General features: G+C 47.2%; 1 protein-coding gene across 1 annotated transcript in view; it reads right to left on the bottom strand.

Annotated features, from left to right (window-relative positions):
• Positions 1 to 1588: 1588 nt before the first annotated feature.
• The window catches only part of RAB22A (RAB22A, member RAS oncogene family), a 56443-nt gene continuing 32372 nt past the window's right edge, over positions 1589 to 25659 (bottom strand). Inside the window, exons 3-7 of the mRNA XM_045070624.1 lie at positions 25232 to 25313; positions 14603 to 14674; positions 14408 to 14514; positions 13685 to 13794; positions 1589 to 8578 (exon numbers count right to left, since the gene is read on the bottom strand). Coding sequence (XP_044926559.1) covers positions 8481 to 8578; positions 13685 to 13794; positions 14408 to 14514; positions 14603 to 14674; positions 25232 to 25313 — 469 coding nt within the window. The 3' untranslated portion in view covers positions 1589 to 8480. The remainder of the gene's footprint in view (positions 8579 to 13684; positions 13795 to 14407; positions 14515 to 14602; positions 14675 to 25231; positions 25314 to 25659) is intronic.

Raw genomic sequence — 25659 nt, 5'->3', positions numbered from 1 at the left:
CGCGGCCAGACCCTGCTACCCACCTGCCAGGATGGCTGAGATGCTGGGCACCTGGAATTTTCTCACACAGTCAGTGGTGTGCTACTTTAGAAAACCATATCCACTAAAGGAAAAATAAACAGAGCCACAAATACATTTCTCTCCCATGACCCAATCGTTCCCCACGTGTATGTCTAGTTGAAACCTGCACAGGGCACCAGAGACATGTGAGCAGGTCTGTGGCAGTACAGTACGGTCGTAACAGCAAAAATCCAGTGCCTACAAGGGCAGGCTGGATAAATCAACGGTACCCTCTCCACACGGCAGAATCCTGTACGGATGGGAACGAACGTGAGTCCTGTACGCCATGCTGAATGCAAGAAGCCAGACTCAACCACAGGGTGTGAATGTGAGGTTCAGACCCGGGCGAAACTGAGCTGTGATGTTAGAAAACAGGATAGGACTGGAAGGAGGCGCCAGGTGGGCCTCTGGGCCATGGATGATGTCTTTTTGCCACCTGAGGAGTGGCTATAAGGGTGTCTCCTTTTGAAAATTTATGAGGTGTACACCGTTATTTATGGCATTCTCCATAAATGTTATACCTTAGGACAAAAAAAAAAAAAAAAAGCAAAAAACACCACGTTAATGACAAATAGTTTTAAAAACCTAATCAGATAAAGATGGTCAGGGAGATGGCCTGTGAAAGCAATTATAGGTGAGGGACGCCTGGGTGGCTCCCTCAGGTAAACAATCAACTCTTGATTTTGGCTTAGTCATGATCTCACAGTTGAGATTGAGCCCTGCATCCGGCTCCATGGTGAGTGTGGAGTCTGCTTGGGATTCTCTAACCCGAACCCACCGCTTGCTCTCTCTCTTGAAAAAAAAAAAAAAAAGAAAGAAAAAGAAATTAGACACGAGTGCTTCCTGTCTGTGAATGTTGTGCTGAATGCCGGGTGCATCAGTGTTTTTCCCACGTGTTACCTCCCTGTTTTGTAGAGGAAGGGAATGGAACTCAGAGAGGTCAAGAGCTTTCTCTAGAGCCACACAGCCTAGAAAGGGGCTAGCTGGGACTCCAACCCGGGTCTGTCCGTCTCTAGTCCTCTCTGCCCTCTCTGGCACCCGAATACGGCAGCTCTCTCGAGACGTCACCGCGTACAGACCAGGTGCTACTCTGTAAGGCAGGTGTCGAAGAGCCAATGGGCATGGGGAGCTGTGCTTCTGCGGGTGATGGGAGGCGCTGGGGGAGTCCAGGGTTCGAGTCAGCGCTGGAGTGGAAATGCCAGCACCTTGGACGAGACCCCACCGATGATGGGTGAGGGCGGGATGCAGTCCTGCACTTAGCAGGTGCTCACTGCAGGCTCCACGGGCCTCCGTCCAGCCCCTCCTGCACCTTAACTAAGAAGGACTCGGAGATGGAGAGGCAGGAAGCCGTGAGGCCGGAGCAGAGACACAAACACCTCGCTGCTCACCAGACACCATGGCTATCGACGTTTGGGCATTTCCGTTTTCAGAAATAGTTTTACAGTTACTTCAGAGTATTTGGTTGAGAAAAGCACGGGACAAACCCTACCACAAAGAGAAACCAAACTGCTTGAAAGGCAAATACATGTATTTGTAAACATAGCATTTTATTAACAAAATGTTTACACCCTTCTTACAATACAACAAATTTTGTAGTGATTCAGCACATGAATGCTCCAAAGAAGTTCATCAGAGAATATTCAAGCTAAAACGAGTTTAAAAGTATGCCAAATCTCCCACCGTCTGCAAATGACCCACTACCAGCCGAAGTATAAAAAGCAAAGTCTGGTAACAAAAATCAAAAGATCTCGTTTTCTTTTGTCAGCATCTACAGACAGTAGACATCGTACAGTTTACATGTAGACTTAGGTCCAGCCCAAGGTAAAGACTGCAAAAGGAAAGTCCTTGACATGCGCACGCACCTGGCCAGCCCCACGACAGCAACCTTCGCAGGGGGTCCGGCGACGCGTCCCGTGCAGCGAAGCAACGGCCGTCAGTTGGGCTGTCTACAGTGCTACAGAGCAGCCTAAACGGTAAGCAACTTAACGGGCCCCCTTCCCCATAACAGATGCTATTATAAAAAGGCACAAGTATCTTACTCCTTGTATCGGGTCTGAAAAGGCATGACATTCTTAGAAGAAGTGAGAGTTGCTGGTAAGACAGCTTTGCTTGCATTTACTTAATTTTTAAAGGTCTAGGCTCATCTCCGCAGCTGTTTCTCTTTAAGACTTCAGGTTTGTATCTTTATGTCCTTTTACCAGGTGCTCTGTTACAGACTAAGCAGTGTTCTGACACTTAGAGCACCTCATCACCGACTCGAAAGCCCATTTTGTCACTCAGTCCTGTTGCCACTGGCGGCCAGTGCAGCCCGCTCCCTCTCTGGAAAGACGGGAGCTCCTCACCCAAATCCAGCCTTTGCGTCTGCCCATGGCGCTCGGCACTGGCCGGTCCTGGGGGACCGGAGCCCACTGCCGCCACCATGGAAGGAGCCCGGAAAGGCATGTCACATGCACTGAGGAGGTGGCTAGTGCCGTGCGTCTTTAAGGGAGAGCCTGCCGCAAAATGAGAGAAGTAAGGCAAGGAGTGTGCTTCGATCACAGAGAAGGCAAAACATCAATTCTTAAGAAGGTCAGAGGCATGTTTGACAATGATGTGAATGACTCAGAAGGTGAAATGATGCAAAGACTGAGCTGGATGAGAGTAAAAAAAGAAAAATCTTTTCCAGGCCAATACAGCTCTGTCTACACAAGACAACAAATGGTTTAAAAATAGAGCCACCAATCAGTTGCTCTGACGAGCCAGCTGCCGATAATTCCCTCCACCCGCACTGAACCGACCAGTCTCCCTGACATCACGTGCATGACCCCTATTAAGAAAAAGTTCCATAAACTGTAATAACCTCACACGCGAAGTCAGCAGAGGTACACAAACTTCAGCCTTGCTTTCAACATTTTCCAGGGTGGGTACAACTCACTACTCAAGCACAAATTTGATGAAAAAATTGGCAAAGGAAAAACGATGTGAGAACGAGGCCCCAAGGTGCAGTCCCGCTCCATTCTCTACACCCTGACTTAAGAGGTCTCGGGAGTTTCCTGGGCAATTTCAGTTCTGCGTAAAGACTATTGGCCTTCCGTGCGATATGCTGTACCGAAGATGATCTCTTTCCCAGTACTGCATTTAACAATCTGCTTCCAGAAACGGTGAAACGTTCCTGAATCTAGAAGTGGCATCAAAACCAGCATGTTTTGTTTCTGTTGCGTGACTTAGAAGAACATTAAGAAACTGCAGTTTAAAAATACCAATTAAAGAAGGGTTTTTCAAAAAATCATTACTGTCTTAGGGTTTCCCATTTATTAGCTGAATTCTGGGCACTTGAATTCCTGTTCATGAAAAGCTATCCAGAATTTGGTCTGCTTCATTTACGAAGCGCTTTGATGAGGTATTGGGCACCACACAGATTTGAAAATGAGCTTGTAATAAATTAAATAGTTTTTCCCTTAAATTTGTTAAGACTCCATGGTTTTAATTCCAGTATCTACGGATGACACGTCCTCGGCTTACTATCTAAAATGTTCAATGTGATAAGAGGAGAAGATGGAAGGCTTAAAATTTTTATTTTTATTAAACTTCTGAGTCCTTTTGTTTTGAAGCCAAAAATATTCTAGCATCTATAATTGATTATACTCTAAAAGGCGAGAACACAGATATTAGTTATTTCTGATGGTGCAGACCATCAAATTAAAGTTGATCTATGCTACTGGAAGTCCTTCTAGATTTGGAAAGTAAATCATTTTGCTATATATTCAGAGCATCCTGAAGGACAAACCAAGAAATATGGGGATTCTTGGTTTTATTTATTCACTTTCTTCGTTATGTCTAATGAAACTTCATCACGCCAGGTCTCTCTTATCATTCTTAGATTGAAAAAGTGGAGGCTCCTGAAAAATGTAATACCCTTCTAATATTTTTTAGATTTTCATTTGCACATAGAACAGGACAAATGCCCCAGAGTTCCATTAATGTTTCTTGCAAATCAGATAATCAAATTGCCTGGATTTCTATTACTGGAAGTCAAGACAAGTAACTCTGCTGTCAAGAGAAATTGGCAGAGGTCGTTTTTTCCACGCGTAGGCTAGAAATCCCCTGGACCTCCCTTTTCTAAAACTATGCAGATAAGGTGTATCTCCTGGACACATCTGTTACTTGGACTGTTTTTTTTTTTTTTTTTAATGACCGTGCTGTAGAGTTAAGGTAAGTCTCCTAAACATCACCTTGAATCGTTGAACTTTTCATGCGCCAAGCTAACTGAAGGCAGGTAGATAGTGATAGCTTGCCTTAATCCTTACAAGTACATTCCACTTCTCCCTTTTTTAAAATACTTTAACCGCCATGAGGCAGACTCTCTCTGCAAGTCAAACAGTAAACCGGAGTCAGGCCGCCAGTCCCTTTACAACAAATTTAAACAAGGAAGATTTTTCCACGGGTTCACACCGTCTAGCTTATCGTGGTCTTCAGCTTTCATTATAGGGTCAGGAAGAACGTGTACAGACTGCGGAGTTTAGAGAAGAGAGCCAGCTTGAGCGTGGGGGCTGTCCTCCTCCCCTCAATGCCCCGGTGTTCTGACGCTGGTACCCAGTAAGTGTCAGACTTGAGGGGCTAAAGGATTCCCTCATTACTTTTACAGACAGGTTCCTGCAAAGACATCTGAATGTGTAGGGGCTTGGCTGTCATATGTGATACACTTTGCACCTCCATCTTATACAACCATGGGACCATGACTCATGTTCTCAGTGTGTTCTGAAAAAAACGAGTAGAAAAAAAATGCTTGTATCCATTTATATAACCTCTTTTGCAAGTCACCCACAGGATAGAAAGGACGCATCTAACGGTGAACAAGCGCCTTTTTAAGCCCCAGGGCCGACATGCCCATCAGTGCACCGTGATCGGAGTCGAACCTGTCCATTGTGACACACGGCCGAGGAGGTACAGAGACTCTGGTTTGACATCTCCAGGAAAGCCATGGAGCCATTCTCCAAAGGACATTTTCATGACTCTAGCTCCCAGAGTTTAATTTAGAAGGTCTCCTAGACCTGTTTTCCTTCTTGAGGGAAAATAAAACAAAACAAAAAATACAAGACTTAAAGGTGGCCTTCCTTCCTTTTTTATATACTTAAAAAAAAAATGAAAAATGATTGCCTTGAGAAGGGCAACAGCCCACTCCAGGGAGGAGGTCAGGCCTCAAATACAAAAGGCTTCAACCTTCAGATACTGGAGGCATCCGCTTCAACCAAAATCACAAATAGGCAATAGCAAGTGTGTTATTTTAAAGGAACCAACCCTTTCAACTGCTCTGCGAAGTACTTAGCCTGCCTGTGGCTGAAAAGCAGGTGATGGAGGTTTCATTTGGAACCAGAAGGGCTTGCGATAGGTACTTCTCCCTAATCACTTCTTAAAGAGAGTTTAAAATGAAGGACACTTAATCATACTCTTACTTTATGTTCTTTTAATCACCAAATGATGGTTAATTAGTTATCACAGAATCGGAGAAACACTTGTGTGAAGGGAGAGTTCTGGAGACGGATGGTTCCTAGGACTGGGCACCTGCTAAGAGCTCACTTCAATTTCTCTGAGAGGAATCAATACACACTCGCAGCTAATTAATGATTTTTCTCTTTTCAGTCCTCAAAGTTTTTTCAAAATGGCCCTTTGTCAGAAGGGAACCAAAAAGATTTTTTAGATGGGCTATGTCCCAATTCCTCTGAAATCTAGCTTTTTCCCATAAGGAGTAACTTGAGAACGTATGAAATGTGTATTAGACCACTGCTTGGTCAGGTTATTAATCCAAAGCATGTTCAAAATAAAACACTGGCTCTGCCTTTAACCTCCAGCTCTGCGTCACACAAGCGGACCGAACAAATGCAAGCGCTCCCCTGTTTTCATGGGGTACGGGTTACATGGGGCCGAGCCAACGGGCTGCTGCCGCCCGCAGGGAGAAGCGCTGCGTGAGCAGAGGGTCTCGTGGATTCCTGAGACAGTCTGATGAGAAGCAGGGCACACGAGAAGAGGCCCCAGAACGCAGGAAGGCAGCACCGGTGCACAAGCCACCCACCTTGTCACTCGTTCTGGGACTACAATGCTAGGCCAGAACCCAACAGAAGTCCTCTCTACAAATGGGGCGGAGCGTGAGAAGCCGTGAAGAAAGAATAGCCAAGGAGGGCCCGAAGAGCCAGCCCCGTTCTCGGCTGAATGCAGGGACCGTGGGGACACGGTGAGAGGCAGGCTGACGCCTCCCCAGTAAGACGTGGCACGGAAGCGCACGGCCTTCCCCGGGTGCCCAGATCACAGGGAATCATCGACAGTGGCTGACAGGTTTGGTGGGAAAACTGCGAAGGTCACAGATGTGCGTCGTCTTTTGGTGAAGTAAGACAGAAAGGGCCACCCGTGCACCGCCTGCTCGGTGATGAGCCAAGCTCCCTTTGTTTTTATTTTGTTTGTTGTCGTGGAGATGGAGGCCCAGCAATGGGAATGTGAGAGACACACCAGGGCCGAGGCCAGATGCCCTGACCTATCTGCATGTATGGGAAAGGAGATGCAGCCCCTTCAGGTGTCGAGAGCCCACCCTTAGAACCGCGTGTTTTCTCTCACCGCTTGCTCATGTCATGGTGGGAAGGGGAGCAAGACGCGGAGGGCACAGAGTCTGCCTGTATTTTCAACAAGATGCTAGAATTTTCTCTAACTACATTCCTTCCATACGAATTCAGTAAGAGAATAAATAATTTCAAATGCTCAAGATATACACCAGGGAAAAGGGAATCGCTTTTTACTTAATCTGAGTTATAATTTTCCCATTAAAATCTACCCATCTCAAGTGGGGGGCATAGGGAAATAACCATTGTTTTTCAAAGTTCCAACTCTTCAGTCTGCGAGAGCTCTGAAAACACAATTGAGTTGGAAATTCAAGCTGTTTCATTTCCTATTCAATCTTGTAAATTTCCTTCCCTTACAACACTCCGGTTGGAAGGGCGCCAAATTAGACCAGGAGCAAATTGTCACCAACTTCACTTCAGCGCTTTATTTTTAGATTATATTAAAAACCTCATTAGGCTCCCTGAGGGAAAGAGTGTTAACCACTAACAGAGGCAGGGGAATAAAGGAGACGGAGAGATCAGCTGAATCGGTAACAAGGAGAGCTCGTGGAAACACTCGTCCGGGGTCGCTGTAAATGCTACAAGAAACTTACTGCCAAGACCAGGTGAAATGACTTGAACTTGGAGCGTCATCTTTTACCCGCAGGCTAGGAAGGGCTAGTCAGGCTTGTCAAAGTGGCATATGTCTTTATTATGATTTCCAGATGGGATGCGGGAGCGTGTGCAAGGCGAGGCAGAGACCTCTTTAAAGACTGTAAGCCAAGTGCTCTGTGCTCTCGCCCGACAGAAACGTGCAGCAGAGCCCCCCGCGGACAGGCTGAGAGGTGGGTGGGCATACCAAGACACTGGCTGCAAGATTAAATGGAGTGTTGGGTGAAACATAGAATTTATTCATGTATTTACATAATTTATAATTTTTAAGCCATGGTCTCATAAATATAGACTACAACTTTACATATGCTAAGCAACAGATAACTGTTTTCTCCACCAAAATATCTGGGTTAAATAAAAAATTGACAGCATTTACACCACTTTCTTTACTCTCTGTCTTCTTCCTCTTTTTTAAACCACTGCTAGTCAGCTCAAACGTATGCAGCCCGATTTCTCCCAGGCAGCTTTGCCACCACCACCACCTTCATCACGAGAGCTTATTTAAAAAGGGGCCAGTAATGTGTTTTTTTGACACATACAGGACGAGGTCGGAATGCAAACCTCTGGTGAGCTATGCCTCCGCTGTTACCATTGTTAATTTACTCTATGTATCAGGGGCTAAAGTATTCAATGACAAGAGCTTTAGAGATGGTGGGGACAGAGTCGTTTCCTTCAGTCCTATAAATAATCCAGTTCAGCTCCCAATAATGATCGCCAGCCCTCCACTTACAATCACCAACCACATTTTAAATGATATGATTCCCTCTAACAGTGGTAACGGGAAACCAAGGAAATTACCATCTCTGCAAGGTCTTTTTTTCCTCAAGAACCACGAAAGTGCTAATTTTCCCTTTACAAATGTTACATAAAATCTTGATTACAAAACTACTCAACAATTTAACCCTACCGTCCATACAATTACATGTTCCTCTTCAGCAAGGTCAAAAGCCCATGATGTGGTCCCGGTGCACACCAGACTCGTGACAGGCCGGAGGTCTGCACACTGAAACATTAGTGCCATGGCCTCCAGAGAGGAAGCGGAACTGGCCAATTTCTCCGAGTCCTGTTTGCATGAAGAAGACCCAAACCGGAGAGGCAGAACCTGCCGGCAGGGAACCCAGGCCTCCTGTTAACTTTCGGGACCACCTACTTCATCAGCAAGTCTGGGAGGCTGAGGCCCGGTCAGCAGCAGCTCCGCTGGGGCTCGGACGGCTGTCTCCGGAGCTTGAAGCCCTTGCCGCCAGATGGCGGGTTGGCGTCGGCAGAAGGAATTCTTCGACCTGGACAGAGAGGGGAGGAGGGTGGGAAAGAGCTTTAACTTTCCAAATCTGTTCACTCTCTGATGCGACAACTGGGCAGATGCGCTTTGAAAGGTTGCACGAAAATAAAGAGCTGAACGAATTTTCAATCTGTAGAAAAGTTGCGAAGATAACCAGAGAGCTGCGGTGCGGCATGTCGGCATCTTGTGCTTGTATGGGACGTCCGTGGACATGAGGAACTCTGCCCTGGCACATCACTGAGGTCCCGACTTTGCTCAGGCAAGGTCAGTTCTTCTACTAATGTCCCCCTTCTGGTCAAGGCTCTGAACTAGGATATCACATTGCATGCAGTAAAAATTTTTTAAATAAAAAGAAATTACAGGGACGCCTGGGTGGCTCAGTGGGTGAAAGCCTCTGCCTTTGGCTCAGGTCAGATCCCAGGGTCCAGGAATCGAGCCCCGCATCGGGCTCTCTGCTTGGCGGGGAGCCTGCTTCCCCCTCTCTCTCTGCCTGCTGCTGTGCCTACTTGTGATCTCTCTCTGTCAAATAAATAAATAAAATCTTAAAAAAAATAAAAAGAAATTACATATCAAGAAGACATTCTGAGTAGGGAGTACATGCACTTTTGTCAACAAAATTCCACTGGAACATGCTTGTCCCCTGGCCTTAGGGCAGAGCCACCACCCAGAGACAGGTGTGCACAGACGCGTACAGGACACACACACACCTGTAGCCGGCCCCTCCCTAAGCCCCTAGAGGCACACACACGTGCACGGCCGTCCACCTTGCTGCTTCCACTGAACACACTCTGGGGCTTCTCCCACTGCAGCGCTATTCCTAAAGCCCTGTGCTGCTGTGCCACACGGATGTCCCGTCATTTACTGAACCATTCACGTTGACGGATGTTCAGTCGGCTTCCAACACCGCGCTGGTATTAACGACAATGCAAAAAGTATCTCTGGGAGCCGAGCGTAAGATAAACAGGAGTGGAAGAACTGGATCAGGCTCTTCTACTCCTGGGTGTGTATCTGGCACATACACCATATTCCCAGTGTGTTCTAGCACAAGTGCAAGAAGGACATGCAATTTAGAGTTTGACAGATGCTGCCAAACTGCTCTCTGAAGAGGCTGTGCCACTTTATTCTCCTACCAACAATGCATGAGAATGAACAGGTTTCACTTTACTGCTCCGTGAAGCATAATGTCAATTTCGGGAGAAACCTCAAATCACCATCCACCTACCCAGCCCATAAAGCAAGGGCTGTGTCCAAGCACAAAGGCCTTCCAGATGCCCTCTCACTTCCTAGATCTCTCCAATACCTCCCACACTAAATTCGGCCAGAGGCCAGAAGCACGTTACTTATTTGCCTACAGAGCTAGACCCTAAGAATTAGAGTTAGACCCCAAGCTCTTCGAGGGAAAAGGTCCTCTGTTTCTGGTAGCTGTCTAGCACAGTACCAGGCACTAAGGTATTTTGAAAGCAAGGAATGAATGGACACATGTGTCCTGTGGCACTACCAAGGCTGAGATGGAATCTGCCAGTTCTTTGGTCCTTGGCCACCAAGCCTGGGGCCTCTAACATGTTGGGGCAGCCTGTAAATCCAGGAGGGTAGTGCACAGCATGTGTCTACATATGATCCCCCAGAATGTCCTACAGCTACTTTTCAAATACCTGTAGATACCGTGAATAAACTGCGAATTTATTTAGAAGGAGCCTGTGTGGCTCAGTCAGTGAAGTGTCTGCCTTGGGCTCAGGTCATGATCCCAGGACCCTGGACTGAGCCCCACATTGGGCTCCTTGGTCAGCAGGGAGCCTGCTTCTCCCTCTCCCTGCTACTCCACCTACTTGTGCTCTCTCTGCGTCAAGTAAAAATAAAAATTCTTAAAAAAAAAAAACAAACACAAAAGCTTTCCTGAAACTTCTTGTTACTTATTTCTAATAAACAGATCATGGAAATCCAGCTGGTATCACAGGGCCACTGCTGCAGTAATCTTGGAAGAAAGCAGAGGACAGCTCGATGACCTGCAGAACAGACCGTGACCTCTTAACCGAGAGCCCGAAAGTGCCAATTGTGAGGGAAAGGAGGACGCGCCGGATCACATCGAGACTAAGAGCTGCAGCTCTGAGAGACAGCCGGCTCACAGATGCAGCCCCAGATGCAGCCCGAGTTGCACAGCGGATCGTTCCCACACACACAATCATCGATGGACTCGTATCCAAAAGAAACTATACACACAATTAAGAAAAAGGCAGGCAGCCTAAAAGGAAAATAGGCAAAAGTTCACAAAAGAGGATATGTAGGAATTTTCATATAAAAATAAATACCCAGAAAGAGGCTCAACTTTATTAACCGTCGATCATAAATGCAGTTTACGATCACACAGCAGACACGGAGTGACTGGGGTTCCATCTGCCGTTGGTGTGTGAGTGTCTGCTGGTGTACCCACTTTGTTTTTGTGGGTAAGATTTTATGTATTGGTTTATTTGACAGAAAGAGAGACAGCGAGAGAGGGAACACAAGCAGGGGGAGTGGGAGAGGGAAAATCAGGCTTCCTGCTGAGCAGGGAGACCGATGTGGGGTCTTGATCCCAGGTCCCTGGAATTATGACCTGAGCCAAAGCAGATGCTTAAGAACTGAGCCCCCCAGGTGCCCCTGATGAAACCACTTTGAAGACCTCCTACTGAACACCTGTGCACCCAGTGACTCAGTGACTCTTCTTTGGGGTATAAATAGACCAGACAAACATGTGACTGCAGAGCATGCACACCGGGTCTGATGTGAGCACTCAGAGGTACTGGGCGCCACAGCTCTGGACTACAAGCAGCTACGCACGGAGCTATGAACAGGACATACCTACAGTGGAGATTCTGGCCCACTTCTCACGCACACACCACGGTAATGAGGATGAGTCATGTGGCGATATGGACAGAGCTAATACATGCACTGTAGAGCTAAAGAAGCCAGACAGCAGAGGACAGACAGTATGTTTAAAAAAAAAAAACCAAAACCATAAAGTATAAAAACAGGCAAAGCAAATCTGAAGAGCTAGCCGTCAGGACCGTGCTTCCCTTGGGGGCAGGGGGACAGGGAGGAACTGGAACGGCATTGGGAGGCTTCTGAGGTACGTCTGGGTCTGGATCTAAGCGCCAACTGCAGGAGTTGGCTCTGTGGAAATTCCTTGTGTTTTATCGTTCTAAGCACCCTTCTGCATGTATATTACCCTTCAATAAAAAGTTAGCACGGCAGGCACTGTGCTAATGCAATTTTACAACCCCCCGTAAACAATAAACTCAATTTACTTCTCTCTAAATTTTTCTAATCTTTGTGAACATATATATATTTTTATATTTTTCGCAGTTAAAATGAGTATGTACACGCTAGTTTTTATATAAGAATTTTCATTGTTGGCATAACTCGCCACCTTCCTGTTTCTAATACTGCTGGAGTAAAGGTCACTTAGGAAGCAGCAGTAAGTTTGGCACACTCACAACACCATGCGCTTAAGATATTTTAGCTCGAACTGAAAAATTCCGGTTCGGCCTCATGCTGCCTTTCAAGACTGCACCTGGGTGGCTGTTCTTTACAGTTGAGGAAGACAACAGACATCATGACTTCAAATGCTGAAGGGAAGGGCCTGGACGAGAAGCTGTGGGCCAGCAGGCAGTGGCCCCTTATGGTGCCAGAGGGGCTTGGTGGGCCTGCAAAGGGCTTTGAAAATATCTGAATGGCCAAGTCTAAATAGTGGGACGTTACATAAAATCCAGATCTCTGAACAAATTAAAATCATCCAAAGAGATAAAAGTAACCTCAGTTATTAATTAGACAACTAGGAGCCTCCATTCCACAGTGACCCCACCTGCTGCAGCAGGACCCACCTGTGCCAGCTTTTGGGATCACCAGGGCCTTCTGCTGCTCCCATGTCCCAGTGCTGGTGGCCTGTCCCGGCCTGGCCCTGGGAGGTGCTGGATTTTGCACTCCCTCCTCTACATGATGGCCAAGTGAGCTTCCATCCTCGGTCACCTCTGACCTCACCCAGGAAGTTCACCATGCCCTGTTGGCTTCCTTCCGTTCTCCACCTGGAAGTCTGCTATGTCAGGTCAGCGTGAACTCCAGATCTCTGCAGAGCCTGCTCTATCCGATCTCAGCTCCCACGCTGCCTGCTCCGAGAGGCCTTCCCTGACCACCTACAGACACTCCTTCACTTCATCCCATATTATGTTTTTTGTGTCGCTGTGCATCATTCGAAGGGATCTTACTGGCTTCCGTGCTCACTGCCTGGCTCCTGCAGCAGAACATAAGCTTCGGGAGATGGGGCTGCGCCTGTCTAGTTCACCACGGTCTCCCTGGAGCCTGGAACCATTCTCAATAAATATTTTGATGAATTTGAATGAAATGAATAAACACAGATATAATCTGAACACAGATACAATCCCAAAGGGATGCGGCAGCCTCCTTGCAACTAGCGGCATCATGGTGCCACTTCTGGAAAGGGAAGGGGGAAGGGTGGCCAGGGAGGCATCATGGTGCCACTTCTGGAAAGGGAAGGGGGAAGGGTGGCCAGGGAGGCATCATGGTGCCACTTCTGGAAAGGGAAGGGGGAAGGGTGGCCAGGGAGGCATCATGGTGCCACTTCTGGAAAGGGAAGGGGGAAGGGTGGCCAGGGAGGCATCATGGTGCCACTTCTGGAAAGGGAAGGGGGAAGGGTGGCCAGGGAGGCCCTACCTTCTCCTTGCCTGGTGTTCATTTTTGAGGGATTCCTTACAGTGAAGTCACATTTGCATTTCATTTCCCTTTATTGTCTTGTTCATTTTTGATGACTGACTGCGACACATTTAAAGAGACACCGAGGGAGAGGTGGGCGGCTCCCAGGACCTCGAGGCCCCGCGCGCTGTTTGCTCGGTAACAACACTCTTCAGGGCTGCCGTCCAGGCAGCAGCTCCCCAGCAATTACGACATAATCTGAGACCCAACCGCCGCTCCTCCCTTCTCCCACGTCTCCCACTCATTCCGCGGACACATGGCAGAGACCAGACCGCTCGATGTGCCGCGGGAGTTCTCCCAGCTCTGTAATTCTGCATGCAGGCGCTTGGCAAAGAGAAAACCCAGAGGGCACAGAGATACTCACTAATTTCTATAAAGAGTTCATTTATGTTTATCGCATTTTTCGCGCTGGTCTCCACAAAAATCGCATGGATGGAGTCGGCATAGTCCTTAGCATCTCTCTCCATGACTTCTCTGGAAAGCAACAACCACAAGTCAGAAATTGTACCCATCAAGAGCTTTACGTTATCCCCACCTACCCAGTAATTAACCGAACTCATGACGACAAAGGATGTCATGAACAGCTAGTGACCAAGCCCTGAGAGCCACACCACTTCTGTGGCTTCTCAGCACAAACCGAACTCAGCACTACTAGCAACGCATCCGTGTGATGGAACGACTGCAGGATGGCAAGGCTTTCTTTCCCCACCGAAGTCAAGTCATTGCTCTGGGAATCATGGAAGTGGCCCAGAGAAATGGCCCGTGAATGTGTTTCCCTTAAAGAATGTATGTTTTCCCCACTCAAGCCCCTGATGTCCTGGGAACTGGGGGGCTACACTCATCTCTTATAATGTCAAGTATGATGTAACCACAGTTCACATAAACCACATACCTGTGCCCCTCCCATCTAATCAGCCCCAAGTGTCTGAACTCTTAATTTTTGTTTGAAACTTTAGGACTCCAACTAAACAAAAAGGAATTTTTCAATGTTAGAGATAAAGTAAAAGCAAGATTCTCATACTGGACATTGCTCAGGAAGAAAGGGAACACATTGTCAGCACTGTCATCTCCCGGTCTGGTAACGCACCTGACATCGATAAGATCACACTTATTCCCAGCAATAGCAACGACGATATTGGGCGGGCCGTGCTGCCGAAGCTCCTTCACCCAGTTCTTCAGTGTTGAGAATGTCTCCTGGAACACAGAACAGGAATAGCAACCGGAGGCCGAAGCAGCCGAGAGGGAGCTTTCAAAACAGTCTAAGGCAAACGGAAAGGCTTACTTCTTTTGTGATGTCGTAAACAATGATGGCCGCAGCCGAGCCCCGATAGTACATTGGTGCTAAGGCACGAAACTGCAGAGAAGGGGGAAAAAGAAACAACAAAATTGGGAAAGCGGGTTAAAGATGTTTCTCACTAGACTTTTAAGCCCAGCGGCCCTGCGTGAAAGGTAATCTTTTTCTTAAGCCCGAGCAGATGACACGGCGCCTACGGCACAACGCAGCGGCAATTACCAAGGGAAAGAAACTCTTCCCGCTACGCCGTCTCTCAGAAGATGGTTTACAATACAGTTTTATAGGAATTAAATATGGGGCTATAAACAACTGTTTCAGCTAAAAAGGCTTTTTAATTGAACTCAGTGTTCTAATTCCCGAATTCATTTGTTCAATAGTCCTTTAAACTTTGGCTTCCCAAACTATCAAGGAGATAAAAATAATGCTGTAAATAGTTCTCCAGAGAAGTGGCTGCATTTGGGTGCCGTAAAGATAAGCCTGTAATCTAAATGCTGATTGTACTACCGAAATGAGGACACATTTACATTCACCACTTGGATGAGTTTGTAACTCGCTTGTTTGATATCCGCACACGTGGCAACTCCCCAATGTGGGTACAGCTCTCATTTCATTTCCATGAATTTCACTGTGCATGTGGCCCCTTCCTACAAACCCCCCCCCCCTACCTGATGACAGGGAGGGAAGGGACTGGAAGGGAGGCACAGGGATAATGCGGGCTCAGTCAACAGGCCACACCTCCTGATGAGCGCAAGATGGACAGTGGGAAATGGGCGGCTCTTTACCCGGTCAGTGCCGATCCTGGGCATCCTGCTTGGTGGCTGCAATGCCAGCTTGCAGAGAAGCAGTTTACCTATACCAGATCTTTGTCTTAGACCCTGACTTTGAAACCCGACCCCTGTGGCTGATGAGATAGCCCTGCACTCTCATCCTGCTTCTCTGTTCCGGAGGCTGACCCCCGAATACAGGCAGGAACTGTGGTCAGAGGGAGGCGTCTGGGGCACCGTGCAAGTTGCACACAGAGTGATAGATTCTGCAACTTCTTATCCAATGAGCTTAACCTTTGGCTTCTCAACTTTTAAGTTAAATGAAGTTTTGAAAGAGTGAAATTATGACTGTAAACTCCAGGAGGGAAGAGAGCACGTCTGCTTAGCATATACCATTTTAGCTCTGGAGCCTGATGCCTGGTGCACTGTAGGTAGCAGGAGCTGGTGAGTATGGAGTTTAAGTATGAGGTGACGTGAAACTAACATGCCAGACCAGGTGTCCACCCGTGCGAAGTTTTCCTACTCTCTGTGAGAAAACTGCCACTGGGATGAAAGCCAGATAACTTCCAATAAAATATATTATGTTGGAGAGAGAGTAACAAAACTAAGGACTGTAAGCAAAAAAGCACTGAGGCATAGGAAATGTTATTAGCTGGAGAAGACTCTGGGCTGCCCTCCACGGGAGGGTGAGCGGGAGCCGCAGAGAGCACAACGGGGACGCTACCGGCTTCCCTTTCACTTCCTTCAAACTCCGTCCATTCATTTTACGTAGAGTGGACACACGATTTATGTTAGCTTCGAGTGTACCACATGGTGACTGGACAGGTCTACGTGCTATGCTGTGGTCCCTATGGGGATCTATAGAGCTACCAATCCCCCCCCATTCGTCACCATCACGGACTCCATTCCTCGAGCTGCACCTGCCACCCTCGTGACTTGTTCACTCTGCACCTGGGAGCCCGCACCTCCCACTCTCTTTTACCCATTCTTGCCCACCTACCCACCCCCTTCCTCCCGGCAACCACTACTTTGTTCTCTGTAGCTATGGGTCTGTTTCTGCCCCCCCCTTTCTTGATTGCAGATATGAGTGAAATCATACAGTATTTCTTTCTCTGACTTCTGTCACTCAGCATTATATCTTCTAGCTCCATCTATGCTGCTGTGGATAGCAAGATCTCATTTTTTTTTTTAAATGGCTGAGAAATACTCCATTTTGTACACACACACAGCATACCTCTTTATCCATTCATCGTTTGATGGACATGTGGGCAGCTTCCATATTCTTGGCTATTGTAAATAATGCTGAATTAGTGTTTCCCATTTTCTCTGGGCAAATACCCAGCAGCGGAATTAATCACTGGATCATGCAGTAGTTCTATTTTTCATTTCTTGAGGAACTTCCATGCTGTTTTCCACAGTGGCTGCACCATTTCACATCCCCACCAACTGTGCAAGAGGATTCCTTTTTCTCTGTATCCTCGCCAACACTTGCTGTTTCTTGTCTTTTTTCTTTTTTTTAAAGTAGGCTCCACACCCAGCGTGGAGCCCAGTGTGGGTCTTGAACTCATGACCCTGAGGGTCAAACCCTGAGCTGGGAGTGAGAGTAGGACGCCTAACCGAATGAGCCGCCCATGCGCCCCTCTTTGTCTTTTTGATACTTGCCATTCTGACAGGTGGGAGGTGATATTTCCTCGTGGTTTTGATTTGTGTTTTCCTAGTGACTGGTGATGTTCAGCATCTTTCCATATATCTGTTAACCATCTGTATGTCTTTTTTGGAAAAATGTCTCTTCAGTTCCTCTGCCTATTTAAAAATCAGATTATTTCTTGTTGTTGCTTTTTGGGTGCAGAGTTATAAGTTCTTTGTTTATTTTGGGTATTAAGCCCTTATCAGATATATAATTTTTGGTTTTCATTTTTGATGTTATTACACTGACAACATCCTTTACAAGGTTGCTGGGTTTTTGGTTTTCTTTAGCATTTAAATTTTCAGGGTAAAATTCATGTAAAAAAATGCAAAGATCTTAAGTTAGATAAAAGATCTTGGGGTGCCTGGGTGGCTCAGTCGGTTAAGTTAGATAAAAGATCTTAAGTTTTGATAAAATGACTATGTACATCCATGTAAACACCATCTTAAGTTTTGATAAAATGACTATGTACATCCATGTAAACACCATCCTACCAATACATAAAATATTTCTATCAGTACAGACTATCAAACACGCCTGTGTTATCATGCTTATCAAGTTAGATAAAAGATCTTAAGTTTTGATAAAATGACTAATGTGTATGTATATCCATGTAAACACCATCCTACCAATACATAAGATATTTCTATCAGTACAGACTATCAAACATGCCTGTGTTATCATGCTTTCTTTATTCCTGATAATCACGCTTGTCTTCAAGTCTACCTTACTGATACTGATTTGTTGATACTGATGTAACTGCAATAATTTCCATTTGCTTATGATCTGCATAGGATATCCTTTCCCATTCCCTTATTTTTAGGCTATGTTTTAATAGTGAAGGTAATCCTCTTAGATGAGGAGGTACATTAAATGTAAAGGAAATGAATATTCTGCTTTTAAAAGGCAGAAGTTGTCAGACTGGATAAAAAACCAGGCTCCACTATGTGCTAGTTATAAGGTTTACCATTTCACTGTTTATTTTATATTTGTTCCATCTATTTAGTTTATTTTTATATTTTTAGAAGATTTTATTTATTTGAGATAGAACAAGAATGAGAGAGAGAGAGAGAAGCAGCAAGGGGAGACAAACACGGGGGGGCAGCAGGCAGAGGGATTAGCAGGCGCCCCGCCGAGCAGGGAGCCCCATGAGGGACTTGATCCCAGGACCCCGGGATCATGACCTGAGCCAAAGGCAGATATCTGCTTAACCGACTGAGCCATTTAGGAAAAAAAAAAAAAAAAATCTATTTTTCCTTTCCTCCTCCTCTTTTGCATCAACTGTTTTTTAGTATCCAACTTTAATATATTAATTTGCTCACTAGCTTTTTAGCTATACCTTCTGGTATTTTTAAGTGGTTGCTCTTATAACTATAATATACATTTTTCTCACTGTCTACTTAGAATTTAAAATGTACCACATCACATAAAATATCACAATGCTGTAAGAGCCTAATTTCCCCCCCACCATCCTCTGTGCTGCTGTCAAATATTTAAAATCTGCATATATTGTAAGCCATATAATCCAATGTTATAATTTTTACATTAACAGCCAGTAAGTAAGTTAAGAAGAAAAAAAGTTAGGGGCGCCTGGGTGGCTCAGTGGGTTAAAGACTCTGCCTTCCAATCAGGTCAAAATTCCAGGGTTCTGGGATCAAGCCCAGCATCAGGCTCTCTGCTCAGCAGGGTGCCTGTTTCCCGCCCCCTCTCTGCCTGCCTCTCTGCCTACTCGTGATCTCTGTCAAATAAATAAATAAATAAATAAATGAAATCTTTAAAAAAAAAAAAAAAGAAGAAGAAAAAAAGATAGAGTTTCCTATTTATCACTTCTAGCAGTTCTTATTCTTCCTGTGGATTTGAGTGACTGCCTGGTGGTGCTTCCCTTAGGCTTGAAAAACTTCCTGGGGCTGCTGCTGCGCCCTCTCAGCTTTTGTTCCTCCAAAAAGGTCATTCCTTGGACTTGGTATTTGAAAGCCAATTCTGGCAGATTGACATCTTTATGCTTTCAAGCACTTTCACGAGGCTTGTGTCCCACTGTTTCGGGGCCTGCGCCATCTCTGCGAGAGGCTGGAGACCACGTGCCCTGCTGTTGCCTGTGCAGGGTGTCTGCTCTCTCTGTTGCTTTCAGTTTTCCTCTTTGGCTCTGGATTCCAGCGATCTGTGTGCTTTCCTTTGTACTTAAGAGATTGGTTAGAACTTCTCGGATTTGTAAAGCGATCGGTTTTACCATATTTGGGAAATTTTCTGAAGTATCTTTTTTTTTTTTTTAAAGATTTTATTTATTTATTTGACAGAGAGAGATCACAAGTAGGCAGAGAGGCAGGCAGAGAGAGAGAGGAGGAAGCAGGCTCCCCGCTGAGCAGAGGGCCTGATGTGGGGCTCGATCCCAGGACCTTGAGATCATGACCTGAGCCTAAGGCAGCGGCTTAACCCACTGAGCCACCCAGGCACCCCTGAAGTATCTTTTTGTTTCCCCTCTCTCTTCACAACTTTCGGGCCTCTACTCACACGCATCAGGTTGAGGGATGTGTCCCCTTGGTGCTGAGACCCTTCACGATCCCCACTCTCCATTCCCCCAGCTGGCTGGTCTGTTCTGCCAGCCACACAAGGGGCTTCCCGTTGTGGGCCCCGGGGTCTTCAGCTTTAGCATTTCAATTTGTTCCACCGTTAGTTTCCCTTCTGTGTGAGGGTCCCCATGTGTAGTGAAGTTGGTAAGACTACTTCTCTTTGAAGTCTGTGAGTGTATTTAAACTATCTGGCTTCTATGATCTTCTCTGAAGTGTTCAAACCTGGACAATCACCCTGAGGTTGGCTTTATGCATGGTGAGGGTCGGCCTGCTTGGGTCTGCTTGTCCTTCTGGGGCATGGTCTCTCCCGGTAAAGCCTGGCCCTCCCGAAGTTTCAGGGGAAGCCCCAAGCTGTCTCTCCGCTCGGTGTTGCTGCTGCTCTAGCGGTTTTTCTTCAGTTGGGGTCCTCGATGTCTCCCCTATACACCTGCAGTGGGGAGTCAAGCGAAGGCCAGAGGGCATTTATAAGCAGATTTTGGAGTTTCCTTCCCTGCTGGATCCATCTCTCCTGGGACTTCCCCACAGCAACTCTAGCAGCATCGAACTCTGCCCTCAAATACCATAAGCTAAAAACCAGGGCTTTCTGAGTCCTAGCTGTGCTATGTGGCAGAGACTAGAGCACACCCTCTGGGGACAAAGCTACACGAACCCGAGCCTCCCCCACTCTACTACATCTGGCGCTGCCTTTGGAGAGTTGTTTTTGATGTTCTGTCCAGAGTTTGTGTATAAGTGTTCTCTCCGGAAGGGTTGGTCCCTTACAAGCCACCCTGCCCTTACGGACACTGAAACTCTTTCCATGATCTTTTGGCGTAAAGAAAAAAAAGTGGCAGCTTAAAACACAGACTCAAAGGATGTGAGCACATCTCTGCTCCAACGGATCAAGGTTGGCAAAACCCTTTCTGGGAAGGGCCACGTAGTAAGTATTTTAGACTTTGTGGGTCATGTGATCTCTGTCACAACTATTCAACTCTACTGCGGAAGAGTCAACGTTTCTCCAGACAGTGCGTAAACAAACGAGTGTGGCTGTGTTCTAACAAAACTTTATAAAAGCAGGAGCAGGCCGCATTTGGCCAACAGTACGAAGCGTCAATCCCAGCTCAGAAGATACTCAGCTACCACATGTTTTCCTGATTTCATTGAAAAAAATTTTTAAAATGATTTTATGTAATTATTTTTGCTAGAGAGAGAGACAGAGAGCGAGCGAGCGAGCGAGCGAGCGTGTGCAAATGAGTGGCAGGCACAGGGAGAGGGAGCAGCAGACCCCCACTGTGTGGGGAGCCTGATGCAGGGCTCAGTCCCAGGACCCTGGGATCATGACCTGAGCCGAAGGCAGACGCCTAATCAACTGAGCCACCCAGGCGCCCCATTTTCCTGATTTTCAACAGGAGCACAATTCCTTGTTCACTCCACAATAACTGAGTTTGTGCCTCCTGGTGCTCTGACCTCTGCAGGTGATCATCAGGAAAGAACACGTGAAGATTCATGTGCCTCTGAGGGCTGGATGCAGTTATCTAGTTGATTGGAGTTGTTAAGCTTTCTTGGGCAAGTATCTGAAATGTTCTTGCTCCATTTATGGTTTATCTATGGTATCTGTGGTGCTCATCTGTGCTTGGTGATGGGTCTTGTCTCCATGCGACTATGGGAGTCCTTGTTGGTGAAGGATGATTGGGGAATGAATGAATTTATTTAGGATAGCAAATAGGGACAGAAAGATCCAACAAAGGCACTCTCTTGAGAAAATAAATTGAAATTATCCGAACAAGTTGCATTTCATCTGATGCTAGGAAAAAATATTAGGTTTATTACTGCAACCTGGAGGTACTTTTCTGAATGAACACTGAATCAAAGTTGATTGAGGACCTGACTGTGATTCTTCTGATGAAACTATACGCTAGCACAATACGATGTCTATCTTTCATTTCATGCTTGACTCTCCTATCTGATCACAAAAAGGGAATTTTTACAAAAATATCCGAGGACTCCATCAGTTTTTCCTAGGCTGCTTAACTCTTTGGCCCACAAATCATTATCTTCTGAAATACTCGTATCATCATCCTGATCAGTATTTTCCCCTTCGTTTAACAAGACTGCTACCACAGGTGCGCTTTGCATGACACTTGTGAAGTTCTCCAAAATCACTTTCATTGACTTAATGAAATCAATCTGCAAATCAATCGCAACTGGACCATCAGAAAGACAATCCACCTGCCAAAACCACAGGCAGCAACCCACGTGAGAGTCCGACGGGGAGGATGTTTGAACCGTCATCTCTTCAGAAAGGATTCTCATTTTATGATGCTTCTTGCTTCCACGATGAGTCTTACTACTGTAGGGAACAATACATACGCACATACCAGAAATTTATAATTGGAGGCATGCAATACTCACGTGGCAAGAGTAGAGGATCTGTCCTTCTTTATCTGGGCAAAAGTAGGGCTGGCAATCAACGGACAGAAATCCACGGACATCAATACTGTGTGCCAAGGGCTGAGAGCACAGGCATGAATACAGTCCCTGCCCACAAGGAGCTCACAGTCTATCAGAAGACAGACAAGTAAGGATAGGGGAGACAATCCCATGCGTGGGGGCAGTCAAAGACTGCGTAGGACACAAGGAAATCCTCTCAAGTGTTCCTTCACTGACCGGCTTGCCCGGGATCTGAGCATCAGTGCTCTGGCCAGGCAGTGGGAATACGGCAGTGGCAAGAGCTGGAGGCAGTGTCTCGGTCAATCAAGTTCAGCCGACAGATCATCTGATTACAGCTTGTAATGAGGGTCCTGAGGAAAATGAATGGGAGGCAGTGATGGAGAATGCACTGGGGCCCCGCTTAGGGCTGAGGGGGGTGGTGGTTCGGGAAAACTCTGAGGGTGTGTCACTGAGACTGCGACTAAAAGCCTGGGAAGGGGCCAGCTGGCCACGCTCTGTGCAGAGGGAGGAGAGTTCCAGGAGAAGAAACAACGTACGCGAGCGCTCGAGTGGCAAAGACCTTGGGGTCTCGGAGGCACTGAATGGAGGCCGGCGGGCGGGAACTCGGCGGGCGGGAGGGAGGACGAGCCGGGAGGGCAAACGGAGGCGAGAAGGCAGAGCAGGCCGTGCGGGGCTCTGCAGGCCGCCGTCCGGGCCCCGGCCATTCTGAGCGCAGAAGTCACTGCAGGGTAGCAAGCAGGAACACGAGAGCATCTGATTCCTGTTTTCAGAAGATCCTTCCAGGTCCTGCGAGGAGAAGTGATGCAGGTGGAAGGCTGGGAAGGGGGAAGGCGGGGACCAGTTCAAGGGCCACGGGACCTTCTGGGGAGTCCCGGGCGGCAGAGCGCAGAGGGCCGGCCGTGGAGGCGGAGAGAGGCGACCGGGATGACGCGCGAGAAGACACCGCTGGGAGGCGCGCCGAGAGAACAGGGTGCGCGGCAGACGAGGAGGGCGGACTCAGAGGTGACCTCCAGACGCAGATCTGAGCAGCGGGGGCAAATGGCAAAGCTGTGACTTGTCAGAACACAGCAGGGAGGGTTAGGAAAGGGCCCCCGGAGGTACCTCCGAGGCGCGTTTTGAAGGCTGTGTATATGTTTTCTCAGCTGACGTGGGAGGGAGAATATTCTGAACAGAAGAACAGGGCATGGCTGGGAGCGTGAGGCCCTCCAGCAGGTTGGAGGACTACAAGCAGTCTGGTCCAAAAGGATAAACTGGCGGGAACTGAAAATGGGTCCAGCCGAATCCGGTCTTCAAGGCCTTGCCCAGCAGCGTCAACTGGCAGTCGGCTGTGTCTGGGATGAGGCTCCCGGCGTGTCCGACCATGTGTGGTTAGCTGTCAGACGTTCCGCTTCACTACAGCCCTGTGATCTGGCCAGCCTGCACGCGCACTCCTGCCTTGTAACCCCTGGCTGGAGTGGCTGCTCCCCAGCAGGGGCTCCTCTCCCGACACTCTCTGCAGCTCAGGCTTCCCCTGGGCAGCCCTCCCGACCCCTGCCTGTCTGCCTGCAGTTTCCCCAGGCCAGCCTGGCAGGTAGAGGTGAGGCAGGTTTGCATCTTAGAGCAACTACCCCTGGTGCAGAGTCAATGAGAAGTGGGGAAACAAGAGGCAGGCGAACCAGCTAATGCCAAAACTTACAAGAAGCCTGCTATTCCGGCAGCAGTAAGGGAGAGGCGTGGAGCCTTGTGTCATTCTTTATGTTCTCGAGCACAGAGATGCTCTGTAGCACCATGTACACTGCGGAAGGCTCTGACGCCGAGGGTCATGGAGCCGCTGTTATAGCATGGTTCTTTATGAGGAGGGTTTTGCTGTATCACTGAATATATAGGAGGGGGTAACTGAAACTTGGGATTCAAGGAAAGGTGCATGTATTACTGGTACGAAGAGCCACAGGCATTCTTGGCTAATGGGCCAGACAGCAAGACTGTGTCTATAGATATATTCACGGAGACTATGGGAAGCAATGCTTGTGACGGATGGAAGAGGGCTGGTTAGCAAAGGGTCTAGCTGTCCTAAACCCTCCGTTCTAGAGGCACAACACCAACAGAGTAGGAGTGCGGCCGGGAAATCAAGCAGGTGTGTCTCAGGTGAGTGAGCAGGTGCGGGGCATGGCATCCGGGTATTCAAACAAACAAACAAAAACCCAGAAGAAACCAAACAGAGCAAACTTAAGACGTTCAATCTGTACAAATGTATGGTGTCTACATCTAGGACAACAGTAATGGCTTGTTTTGTCTTCCCCCATTTGTCTGTGATGATTCTTGTCAGATTTTATACCACACACAGTATCTATGCCGTCTTAGATAAGACCGTGATGACAGACTATTTCTCCTGATTACTTCTGGTATACTTTTAAGAGCTTACGGATAGCACTGTGCATCCATCAGATGTTCTGTTCTGATAGTACTGTTTGAAAACAAAATTAAACAGCAGCTGAATAATGGGGCGGCTGCCAGACGCACCTCAACAGGGAAAGCAGACGTCGGGCCCAGAGGGAAAACGAGGCAGCAGAAGTGTCTGTTCCCGGCCCTGCCTCCCCAGCCCTGGTCTGACGTGGACCGGCCTCAGCAGGTCCCACCTGCACAGGGAGGTCATGGCCCAGACTCCACCTCTGGTCCGGGCCCTTCCAGAAGCAGATAACCATCTGGGACAATTTTATCATCAGGCATTTATTAAGTACCTATCGCTCAGCTCTGTGCTAGCTCATTCATTTCACTTAAATCTCAAACTTTATATGCTGTAAAGTTCCCTCTTTAGCTTTTAAAAGGCAGCTATAAATGAGATGTGCTTAACTCTCCCTTTCTACCACTAATTCTTTTATATCTCTGCTAGAGGATGGAGCCCCAAATTACACACAATGCTCTGAGTGGGATTTTATCAGGCCTGTTAGTCAGCATTTACTTTAAGACACTAAAAAGTCTAAAATGCCCTCAGTGCTCATTATCACTTTTTCCATCAGTGGACTTTGTGGCTCTAATTGAAAAGAAAAAGGCTGGCCGACGCAAATGGAAATAAATGTGTCTCTGGTGCACGGCAGAGAACTGAGTAACGGGAGATGACAAGGACATGGAGGGTTGGGTCGGAGCTTTAATGTGGGCCTCAGAAAAACACATAGTAAATTAAAGGGCGACTTACTCGTTCTTGTCCAGCTGTATCCCAGATTAGGAATTTATGTAGCTCATTTTGGTACTGGACAGTCTTGGTCATAAAAGATGCCCTACAAAGAGAGACCTAAATGATCAGAACAGAGTTATTGAAAGCACGATGCCGCAGCCCCAGTCGGACACGGCGCTCAGACTCAATGCCCAAACTCCCGCTCCGCCTTCGCCCCTCACTGGTCCTCTTGGCAGTGTTTAGGGGATGCTCAGAGGCTGGCTGCATATTCTGGGTCAAAATAAAGCTTTAGGCACATCCGCCCAGAAGAGGTCTTTGGTTTGTGATCGCCTAAGCTCCATTATCAAAAGAACCAAGAGATAATTTGGCAATCCAGACATCAGCCTCCCTTATAAAAAACGCAGAAGAGGTTATTTAAAGAGACGGTATCATGGGAAAACTTCTGGAAA

Source organism: Mustela putorius, unplaced genomic scaffold (genome assembly GCF_011764305.1).
Source record: "Mustela putorius furo isolate JIRA1106 unplaced genomic scaffold, ASM1176430v1.1 tig00003972_pilon_pilon_pilon, whole genome shotgun sequence".
Classification (NCBI taxonomy): Eukaryota; Metazoa; Chordata; class Mammalia; order Carnivora; family Mustelidae; genus Mustela; species Mustela putorius.
The sequence above is the reverse complement of the archived record's forward strand: the minus strand, read 5'-3'. Positions and strand labels throughout refer to the sequence as shown.